Source organism: Volvox carteri (genome assembly GCF_000143455.1).
Source record: "Volvox carteri f. nagariensis unplaced genomic scaffold VOLCAscaffold_44, whole genome shotgun sequence".
In the NCBI taxonomy this organism is placed as follows: domain Eukaryota; kingdom Viridiplantae; phylum Chlorophyta; class Chlorophyceae; order Chlamydomonadales; family Volvocaceae; genus Volvox; species Volvox carteri.
The window spans coordinates 371,816-382,350 of NW_003307587.1; the positions used below are offsets into that span (position 1 = coordinate 371,816).

At 56.8% G+C, this 10,535-nt stretch overlaps 3 protein-coding genes across 3 annotated transcripts in view; 2 read left to right on the forward strand and 1 right to left on the reverse strand.

The window, feature by feature from the left end:
* VOLCADRAFT_82866 (uncharacterized protein) lies at positions 1 to 2,034 on the forward strand (the record flags this gene model as incomplete). The annotated part of the gene is made up of 4 exons (XM_002954553.1): positions 1 to 128; positions 390 to 966; positions 1,198 to 1,573; positions 1,704 to 2,034. The coding sequence occupies exons 1-4, from the start codon at positions 60 to 62 to the stop codon at positions 2,032 to 2,034; spliced, it is 1,353 nt and encodes a 450-aa protein (XP_002954599.1). The 5' UTR covers positions 1 to 59.
* A 692-nt stretch (positions 2,035 to 2,726) lies between these two features.
* On the reverse strand, positions 2,727 to 4,562 carry VOLCADRAFT_106454 (uncharacterized protein). The gene is made up of 7 exons (XM_002954615.1): positions 4,450 to 4,562; positions 4,314 to 4,354; positions 4,116 to 4,219; positions 3,876 to 3,931; positions 3,656 to 3,719; positions 3,496 to 3,575; positions 2,727 to 3,368 (listed from the first exon to the last, which is right to left on the reverse strand). Exons 1-7 carry the CDS (start codon positions 4,497 to 4,499, stop codon positions 3,311 to 3,313), a joined length of 453 nt encoding a protein of 150 aa, XP_002954661.1. The 5' UTR covers positions 4,500 to 4,562; the 3' UTR covers positions 2,727 to 3,310.
* A 229-nt stretch (positions 4,563 to 4,791) lies between these two features.
* Positions 4,792 to 10,535, forward strand: part of VOLCADRAFT_95455 (uncharacterized protein) — a gene marked incomplete at both ends in the record, with an annotated part of 9,954 nt that continues 4,210 nt past the window's right edge. The window contains 15 exons of the mRNA XM_002954554.1: positions 4,792 to 4,837; positions 4,934 to 5,092; positions 5,365 to 5,643; positions 5,875 to 6,186; positions 6,625 to 7,167; positions 7,441 to 7,523; positions 7,850 to 8,041; positions 8,090 to 8,194; positions 8,343 to 8,364; positions 8,494 to 8,570; positions 8,673 to 8,774; positions 9,329 to 9,376; positions 9,565 to 9,663; positions 9,994 to 9,999; positions 10,101 to 10,531. Of these exons, the coding sequence (XP_002954600.1) occupies positions 4,792 to 4,837; positions 4,934 to 5,092; positions 5,365 to 5,643; positions 5,875 to 6,186; positions 6,625 to 7,167; positions 7,441 to 7,523; positions 7,850 to 8,041; positions 8,090 to 8,194; positions 8,343 to 8,364; positions 8,494 to 8,570; positions 8,673 to 8,774; positions 9,329 to 9,376; positions 9,565 to 9,663; positions 9,994 to 9,999; positions 10,101 to 10,531 (2,504 nt within the window). The remainder of the gene's footprint in view (positions 4,838 to 4,933; positions 5,093 to 5,364; positions 5,644 to 5,874; positions 6,187 to 6,624; positions 7,168 to 7,440; positions 7,524 to 7,849; positions 8,042 to 8,089; positions 8,195 to 8,342; positions 8,365 to 8,493; positions 8,571 to 8,672; positions 8,775 to 9,328; positions 9,377 to 9,564; positions 9,664 to 9,993; positions 10,000 to 10,100; positions 10,532 to 10,535) is intronic.

The window sequence follows — 10,535 nt, forward strand, 5'->3', positions numbered from 1 at the left end:
GACCTGCGGCCGGCGCGCTTGACGCTGTGCACCGCCGGTGGGTGCGACAAGACTTCAGGATGCGAAGGAAAGTTTTCCTCCAGGAGGTCGCAAAACTTGCAGCGGATGGGCCGGTCCACAAGCTTGAGGTGAGAGACGCTTGGTTGTTTGTGAACCGTGGACAGGGGCCCAATCCAGGGGACTCCACCTTCAAGCCATGATGCTTAGTTCAACGAAAGTACGTTCACAGATGTGATGGGTTTGTATATTATACATAAACTGTCCCGTGCAGCTGCACTTGCGCCTGTGACTTCGTGCAGGACAGCGCCTTTACTACCAACCAAGGCAGTTCCATTACCAAAGCCACACCCTTAATAGCAATAATTGCCGTAATGCCCACCATAATGCAGATCCGGCGGAACCGCTGTTTCAAAGACTCCGTCGCTATCTTTGCTGGCAAGGGACACGCCGTGTGGCGGCAACCGCTGAAGGTGACCTTCATTGGGGAAGCCGGCATGGACAGTGGGGGTGTGACACGCGAGTGGTTTTCCACGCTCTCCTCGGCCATCTCCCGCGGCTCCCCCGAGCTGTTCTACACGGCGGGGCCGCAGCGAAATCAACTGTACGTGACGCCCACCTCGTCCTCGCCCGCGCATCTTAAGAAGTTCGCTTTTGTGGGGCTCTTCATGGCCAAGGCCATTCTGGAGAGCGCCGCACGCGGCAAGGAGCTGGGGCCAATTACGCTCAACCTGCCGCTGTGCGAGCCGTTTTGGAAGCTTTTGCTCGGCAACCCCCTGAGCTTAGTGGACCTGCAACAATTGGACCCCACTGAGTTCCGGTCGCTCATGTCTATTCTATCCATGGACATTGACGGTCTGATCTTCGAGAACTTCGTGTGGTCATTCCAGCACCCCAATGCAGCAGCGGGCGGCGCTAACCAGGTGGCAACGGCCCTCGCGGGGGCGGGCGCAGGCATGTTGTCGCAAGGTATGTGCGCAGGGCAGGATTATACCATTCCGGCTTCTATGTATCGTGGGTTAGGAAGTTTATGGAAAAAATGGGCATGTGTGCGCCATGTTTTCCATGACCTTCCTAAAACACGATACATGGAAGCCCGCATACATTGTGCGTCTACAGTGCGCTGAGCTTGACCCGGCTCACCACGCCTAAGCCCTGTATACATCCTGTACTCAGGGTTCCATCCACTTTTGCCCGCAGCTCCCAGCACCGTGCCCGACGCGGAGGCCTCCACGCCGACCAATTCCAATACGCTAGCGGCGTCAACTGCTGGTGCAGCGGCCTCACCCTTCGCGTGCTGCGACAATGACGACGTGTCCGCCAACGCCATCCCTCTGAAGCCTGGTGGCAAGCACATTAAAGTAACCAACTCCACTAAGCGCGAGTACGTGCTGTTGAAAGCCCATAAGATGCTGGTGGGCGCAGTGGAAGCCCAGATGAGTGCACTAATCGACGCCTTCCACTCGCTCATCCCGCGTGATTTGCTGGACAAGTACGCGTTCAGCAGCCTGGAGATGCAGCTGCTAGTTTGCGGGGAGCAGCGCATCGACATCCAAGACCTGAAACGACACTGCAAGTGAGTCTGAATCGTTGTTTTAAAGTGCGCTTTGGATTGTGCGCTTTGGGCTATTAGGCTGCCCTCACTGCAAATGTGCACTTTCACGTATATAAGCTACCAAACTGGAACACACTCAACTCTCGCACAGGTACGAGGACGGCTACACGGGCAAGGAGGATATCATTTCGTGGTTCTGGGAAGTGGCCGAGTCGTTCGACGACGTGCAGCGCCGCCAGCTGTTGCAGTTTTGGTCGGGCTCAGATGGCATGCCTGCAGAGGGCTTTGGTTCTATGGATCCCGCTTTCCATATGGTGGCTGTGGAACGCATGTATGACCCCAATGATACAACCGCTCGCCTGCCGGCCGCGCACACCTGCTTCCGGCAGCTTGACCTCCCACGCTACGTGTCGCGGGAGGAATTGCGCGAAAAAATCTTCTGCGCCATTACCATTGGTCAGGGTTATATGGCACTGTCCTGAGAAGCGGCATGTGCCATGTCGGAATGCAGCTGGGTGGAAATGGGCGGATACGCTAGCCGCTTTCGGAGTGCACAGTTCGGACGTAGTATGACCCGAAGCATACGCATACTCCCTATGGTTCAGATTTGTCTGCGAGCGTGTATTTTAGGGGGTTGGAAATGTAGCAGGTTATGTGAGGGTGATAGGTGGATATGACCTAGGTGGATATGACCTGTCCAATACGCGTTATGCGGCATTGTTCAACGAGCAGTCATGCTCTGGATCAACCTCCTTGGGATCTGACGCGTGCTGGTATTGTAGCGTAAATGACAACTTGCTTAATAAATGGTTTTGTAGTACTGTCGTGGAGCGCTGACGTGTTTGTTTTGTTATCCCCGATTTGACAATACTGGTAGTTGAAGATTAGGCACTGACGGTGCATAATGGCATACCCTGCGCTATTCCAATCATTGGATTTTACGTTTACTGTTTTCGGAGCTTTGCTCATACGCCAGCTGAAGTATTGCTTGCCTGTACTTGGTTAAGCGAAGTACCCTGTCGTGTTGGGTGTCAACTAGGTATCGTGATACACCGTGCGCAAAAGAATGCATATTTGATGCGAGCTGGAGCATATTTGTAAGTCTCGTTACAATCTCCTAAAACCCTTCACTCCTGGAGTAGTCCTTGTTTTGGGATTTGCCCTTTGAAAGTCTACTTTGAAAGTTTACAGTAAACTGTGCATAAAGAAACTGGACTTTGGCACCATATTCCCGCCCCTGGCATGCCGATGTCCCCATCTGCCGCGAACCCTGCCCTTAGGGCCAGTAGTCAGTCATGCCATCGAGAACTGTTAGATACAGCAACCAGCCCGCAGGCCGGAACATACAAGGTTTACTTTCCATTGTTATGTCTATTACATAACGTCGGGTACGTTATTGGTATACCCGACGTTGACACGATTAAGGGGAGGTTTGAAGAAATATCATAACATGAAATACCCAACTCCGCTGTAAAATAGAAGCCTTAGCAGGCACGACCACCGATAATAAGAAATCCGGATACCAGGTCAAACGTCACGTTCATAATTGCACGTCATGCCAGGCAAATCAGAACGAGGTCCAAGGAAACCGAACAATATGAAAGATTGCCTCCCGCCCGCGAACGTTTGCATCACCGCATTTAGATTGCAGAAAAATTCCCGGATCCTCACAGGAACCAATAACATAATGTCCCACGAACAGCTCCTCGTGCAGCAACATAAGCTAAACACCAAACTCTCCACATCTGATGTCTGAGCTCATTTTTCGCCAGTCACGCTCTTGACGAAGGCATCCACGCTCTTCTTGACGCTCTCCCTGCCAGGCGTAGGGGCAGTTCATTAGGCGGGTCAATAATCAGAATTAACAACTCTAACGCTGATATGCTTGGGTATGGCCGGCATTAGGTCGCGTAGCCACCTTGCTAGTTAAGGTGCACACGTACCGCTCTGAAGGATCGGTGAAATAGCGGTAGAAGAAGAGTGCTGTTACGGCAACGCCAATCAGCTGCAGCCCCTTGTTAATCTGCATCAAGGGAGTAATAGACAGGCGTGAGGCAGGCAGGTAGAAATGCCCACACCCTAGCTAGCCCATCACTAACATACCACGGGGATGCGATCGACGGCATCAATGGTAGCGCCGATTGCGATCTGAGCGACAACGACGCCCCTGCAAAAGTCCAAGAGCACAAGCGTATTAAGTCCTCCGAGCGAAAATCACACACCTTGTGTAGCATCAAAGAGGCCGGCACGTCCCAAGACGACGGGGGCAAGCATATTGTCCCCGCGTCGACAGGTATATGCAAGTTGCAAGTCCATCACTTACAGAATTATGGCAAGGGCCGCGGGCTTCTCCGAGTTGTCCGTGCTATCCCACTTGCCCTACAGTATTCGGTGCAAAACAATGCAAGGAGTGTCCATCAACGGACGCCTGACTTCAAGGCACATTAAAAATGTATTTTTACCGTCAGGTATTATAAAAGCGCTAGATTTTACCTATCCATCTTCAGGAATCAGTCACCTGCAATGTATGATAGCCGAGGATCAGCTAACCGAGGAACCCCACCTGCACAAACTTAAGTGCCTCAGTCGCCTGAGCCTGCAACTTCTGAGCGACATCCTCAGAGGACGAAGTGCTGCTCTCCGGCTCCGCGCGCACTCGAACAACACCTGTCGACATCCCGGTTTGATCAATGTGAGGCCTTGAAGAATCGTCGAAGTAAGCAACCTCTGGCCGGTTCTATCCTTAACGCAGCTCACTTACGCTTCTGCACGGGCATTGGAAGCGCTGTTCGCGCCACACCCCTGCAAACGCCAAGGAGTTTGAAGCAGGCAGTTATCTTAAAAATGGGATTGAAAGCTGGCCTGGGTGCTGCTTTATATCCTATTAATTTACACACCTGCGGAAGCATACGCCCGAGGCAGCGGACTTAGCAGCAAGGGCAGACATCTTGTTGTAACGGAATGGCAAGATAAAAATTTATTATCTAACAGACTATACAAGAGATGCGCGCCCATACAGTGTATATATCAAATTAGATTTTGGACAAGTATTTTAACTTGCGAAGAATGGTACGGGTGGTTTCTGGAGCGACATCTTTCAGAGTTTGAGTATCCCCGCTGTCGCAAAAGGTAGCTCGCTTAGGGTTGCAAATCTCTCTTTTGATATAAGGCATTCAGCAACTGTGTTGTCTTCATCTAGGCAATGTGAATGTACCCGGACTCCATAGCGCCAAAGTGCGATGGACACCGTGCAACACCCAAGCTCCTCTGCTCATTTTGTTTTCTGTAAGCTGGAGCATGCAGAACTCCGTACCGTCGTCTACCGGTGTATGGGTTTTCCTTGACTGTTGTGACAAACTCTCCTCGTTGCCTGCCCTGCAGCTGCCTCACCGCTGATAACGGCGACGAAGGACGTTGCAATTGTTACACGGCCTCTGGGCAAGGCTGTGGTAGACGAGTTGACTCCCACTGCCGTTGACTGCCTAGGGTTCTCCTTTAACCTGGGTTTCCGGGATGCAGACACAAATCAACGCAGCGCAGGTGGGCGTGAGCTAAATTGAAATAAATGGGGGGGGCGCGTACAATGAGGCGAGGCACACCCACGACAAAAGTTTCGCACGCTCTCAAAGAAAGCGAACAGGCGCTATGGGCTGGCGGAAGCGTGCCTAGAAAGCACTTTCTCTTATGCCTCCCTGACCCAGACACTGGCGTTCACGCTTCCAAGTCCTACGTGGCAATCACACCCTTCCGATAAGGTCCTCGGCCTTGGGCGGCGCCCGAATGTTAGTATTCCACTGCTGGCTGCTGTACAGGTCGTCACTATGCCAGCAACGGCGCCTTGTCAAACCGTCGCCTCAGCCCTGCAAACGGCCTAAAGCCACACAGCCTAAACACACGGCAGAAGGCCACGGCGGCACAGCCATCGCCGTCGCAGCCACACCTCAATGCTCTGTCCACTAGCTACACCATTGACCCTAACCCCATTCTCCTGTCCAGCACAGCAACACTGCGCCAACCCGATCCGGAGAGTGCATCAGTGAACGAAGACACGGAAGCCATTGTAGTGGTCGTGCCGGGGCAGCGACCCACGGGTCCATCATCTGCAGCTAGCGATGACGGGAATGGGGGCAATGCATTGGACCAGCTCATCAACCTATTGTTACAGCCGCTCGATGATGAAGATGACGATAACCCACCGCGGTGTGGCAGCGGCAGTGGCGGCGGTGGTGGTGGCGTTGGCGTTGGCGAGTGTTCCACATCAGGGGCTGCGGCGGCGGCTCCGGCAGCAGCAACAGCAACAGCAGGTGCTGTTCACCTCGCAGGCGTCAGTGCTTCGGAGAGTCGGCCCCTCGCAGCTGACGGGGTTTCGACCGCCAGCGGCGCGCCGGCTGCTGACGGCACATCAGCGTCCGGGATGCAGGATGGACCCAGCGGGCAGCTGCCGTCGCCATCGCCAGCGGCCGACGGCGGTGGTAGCGACAGCGGAGGTGGCCGTAGTGCCGCCCCAGTCCTGCCTGGCCCGCCCGGCGGCGGCGGCTGCCACCACTTGGGCCCGGGTCTCGCGTCGGGGTCCGGCCCCCGGTCAGCCGGGGTTGGCTACGCCAGCGGCAGCGAATGCAACGACGGACTGCTAGGTAAGTCCGAGCACGGGCACACGTACGGGCTGCTGCTGCTGCGACTCAGACGATCATTCCCATCACCCGCATTGCGCATGACTGGGTCCGCAGCGCGCCGCCTACGACCGCCAGCCGCCCTTTCCTTCCAGCTGCTCACCCCTCGCGGGGCAGCCAGCTTTTTGTGGGGCTGGTGGATGGGTGGACAGCCGGCAGGGGTACATGACCCTACACTATGGCCCTGTACTGCAGTTCGCAGCATGAGTCACCCAGATTTCCAGTGACCTAGAAGCCTAGATGTGCTGTTGCTGTTCATGTTCGGACTAGATGGGCGTCCTGCACGTTTGTGCGTCAAGCGCTGTTACGATCTGAATATCTCCTTGTTGATATCTTTTGAAATATCTTCAATCCCCACGGCCATTTTTGTGTACACGGGGCTGTGTCGCCGTCTGGTCGCAGGCCTTCACGCGTTGGCGGCCGCTCTCGACGAAGTGGAGGTCTCCCTGGAGCTCCCGAATGGCCCGCTGCCGCTGCTGGTCCCGCTGCTGCTGGATTCTGACGGGGTTTCGGAAGGCGACGATGGGGATGAAGACGGCGGCCAAGGGGACGAGGGGAGAGCGCGCGGGAGAGGGAGAGGGAGAGACGACAAGGGTGGGTTGAATCAGGGCGAGGAGAACAATGAGGAGGAGGAGGAGGAGGGTGGGCGCTCGGAGTGGTTAAAGCAGAGTGGGCTTTCCGTTCAGCATGGCGCCGCTGCCGGGGCTGAGGCTGAGGCTGAGGCCGGGCCGGCAAGAACGTTCATAGATGGTCCAGGCTGCCGCTACCAGCAGCAGCGGCAGCAGTGGCTATGTCGGACAAGGCGCGTTGCAAGGCGGTGGGGAAGACGGTCATCCGCTGCGGCGGCGGGGATGGCTGCAAGGGCTGGCGACTTCACGGGGTCTCCGATCTGTCCGGATCTGAACCAGGTGGTGGAAGAGGGACCCGGCACGGCATCAGCCCGAGGTGAGGAAGGGGAACGCGCTTTGTACCGGAATTTTGTACGGCCGGAAATAGAGTTAGTTGTACGTTATCTTGTATGGCAGATACTGCTGGCAGGTTATGGTGTGGATGGTGGTAACCGCTGGGCCTGTTGTGTTGCAGGCTTAGTGCTTTGTGGTGGTTGGGGAAACCCGGATCCAGATTCCGGATCCGGATCAGTCTCAATCGGATTTCGATTCTGTCAAAGCTTTAGAAGGAAGCCGTGTCGCCCCCTCGCCTTGGCCGTCCGCCCAGCAGGTGTGGGTGCTGCTGTTGGCGGTGACGATGCGGCATTGCCATGGCGTGTCATGCTGTCGGCCCCCACGCCCCACAACCCCGAGGTGTGTGACCCATGGGTCGGTCGGTCGGAGTAGAACAGTCTCGGAACCCGTTGTTGTTTAGCTATTCTCTTCAAGTAGGTTACGGCCCTCAGCTTGTTGCCGTCTTTCGAATGGTGGCCACTGGTGGTAGCGCCTGACCCACGGGTCATTTTGCTGAGAGGGTCCTACCCACCCACTACCACCCACCCATCTCGCTGCACAACACACCTCACAGCTCCCCACCGCATGCACCAATGGTAGAGAGATTACTTGCCAACGGCCCCTGAAAGGGCCTCGAAATATATCATCAGTGCCACAACCCGCGCCCTTCCCTTCATCTCTTGCAGGCCCTGGCCACGTTGCTCCTGGCCGGCAGGCTGGTCAACCCGCAGACTGCTGTGCCCGCACCGCTGCTGGCAGCAGCTGCACGAGAACAACAACAGCAGCAGCAGCAGCACCCCCACCAGCAGGTGCAGGGACAACGGCCTGACCCGCGGCAGCAGCAGCCGGCGGAGGTTCCGGTAGCGGCGGCAGGACCGGTAGGAGCCCATGGCCCGGCAGTGGCGTTGGTGCGCTGCGCCTCACAGGGCGACGTGGCGGCGGCTCTGGCGTTACATGGGCGGCGGGTGTTTTCTCCGCCGCCCCAATCTCTGAGCCGGCTGCACGGCTCAGACTGCTGGCGACCTCTAACGGTGGGTGGGTGGGGTACGGTGCGCGCGTACGTATGTATGTATGTACGTACATGGTAGAGTACGGCGCGCGTGCGTATGTATGTATGTATGTATCCATCATTGAGGTCGCTTCCCCTCCCCCCTTCCCCCCACCCTTTCCGCTCCCCAGGTCGCGCTGCAGCCCTGGCCCGGTGGGGCTGTAGCAGCAGCAGCAGGAGGAGGAGGAGGAGGAGGCGCGGGCGGCAGTAGCGCAAGCGAAGGCGGTCAAGGGGAGAGGGCCACCATGGCCTCCTCCTCCTCCGCATCCTCAGCTGCTACAGCACACCCAGTCACCCCCTCACCCTCGGGACTACGAGGGGGAGATCGCATCCGGGAAACAGGACCCGCAGTGCGCAGGGTGAGGGCCCCGCCGCATCTGCCGCCACCACTACCACCCCCCGCTCTCTTACCCCCGCTGCAAACCGCTACCCCCCGCCACCCCCGGCATCCCCCGTCCCAGGTGTTGCTGCGGGGGCTGCCCGGACACATGGGAGTGGATGACGTCATCACGCTGTTTGGAAACGGACTTCAATTGCCCCCCGAACACTGCGCTGCACCCCAGGTGTGCGTTGCAGCAGAGTTGCGACAGCCATGTATGTATGTATGTATGTATGTATGTATGCATGCCTGGCTGCTGGGTGCCGTTCAATGGACACACCACCACCATATTGTCATCCATCCATGCATCCATCTCCGCCCGCACCGCGCCGCACCGCTTCTCCCGCGCACCCGCTCGGGCCCCGTTCCTGACCACTGCGGGCGATGGTACGCCCGTCCGTTGCCGCTACTAGCACTACTATTAATATTAATATTGAATTAATTGTAATATTGGAACTAAAGGGGTTCCTTAATATTATAAGTATATATTCATATGCAAATATTTAATATCAATATATTAATATTACATATAATATATTAATATTACATATAATTATAATAATACATATAATTAATATTACATATGATATCAATATTAATTGTAACAATACTGGCGGCCCCGCTGCCTCGCTCCCAACGGCAGCTCTCCCCATCCCCAACACCTGCCACCCCTCATCCCATGGCCGGCTCTATTGTACATACAAACTGACATGCATACGTACACACACACTCACGTAGGAGCGGCGCTTCCTGGTGCTGTGTCCGAATGCGGCTTCCTTCAACGCGGTGGGTGAGGTCGACCGGGGTGGGCCGGGTTGGGGGGTTAGGTGGGGGCTTGGCTGAGAGAGCTAGCAGCCGCGGAAGGGGGGAAAGGGGGGGTGGCGGGTCGCACAAGGAGGGGTTGCAGGTGAGTGTGACCCCCCTCTCTCACTCATACACACGCCCACACGCCCCCTCCTTTCGGCGGTCCTCAGTTGATGGAGTGGTCGGGCACCCAGCTGCCTGAGAAGCCCCTGGACGCCCTCCAACAGATCGTTCCCCGGGCCCTTCGCTGGTGCACTTTGCGCGTGGAGGTGAGTGAGGCGGCCCCCCGGGATGGGGGGTGGAGGAGGGGACAGGAAGGGGGGACGCTGTGTCACACTGTCACACAAAAAACGACCGTTTTGAGTGGAAATAGAGGAACTAGAAGAAAATTATTGGATCATTAAGGCAAAGTATAAGGCAGGTAGTAGACTAGGTAAAAGTGTGTGCCTGGAGGCGCACCAATTCATCTGGCAACGGCATGTTTTTCCATAGGACGCCAAGGGGGGTGGCATGGGGCTCAAGGGAAGAGCCCCTCGGCCTGACGGTTTTTCCAATACGAGTCTCTCGGGCGCCGTTGGTCTGTCCATCTGTCTGTCCAGGTCCAGGTCTGTTTGTCAGTCTGTTTGGCCGTCTGTTTGTGTTGTTTTCTGTTCCTCTTGAATCCCCTCTTGGTGTATGCCCGTATTCGCAATCTGCGCACCCCTAGGAGGACGACGGGTTGGAGCTACCAGCTCTCGTGGCGCACCTGATGGTGTCGGCGCGGCAGAGTGGCGGTGCCGCCGCCGCCACCGCTGAGGTTGCGGCGGCAACAGCCAGCCGGCAGCAGCACCCCCAACCCCAACCCCAACCCCCCCGGGTGGCGGGTCGCTTCCATCCGGCGGACCTGGATGCCATGGACGGCGTGGCCATGGAGGCGGACGCGGCGGCGGCGGCGATGATGATAGCGGCGGGGGAAAACATTTGTACGGCATCGAGGAGCCTGGATCAAGTGCCTATGGCAGTCATTCAAGGTACGACGGCGGTGCACGACCTGGCGGCGGTAAAGGCCACGGCGGCGCCTGCCGGTGTGGATTCGTCGGGCGGTGCAGTTGGGGCGGCGATGGCTGCAGCGGCAGACGTCCTGGGGGTTGCGGCGCCGTCG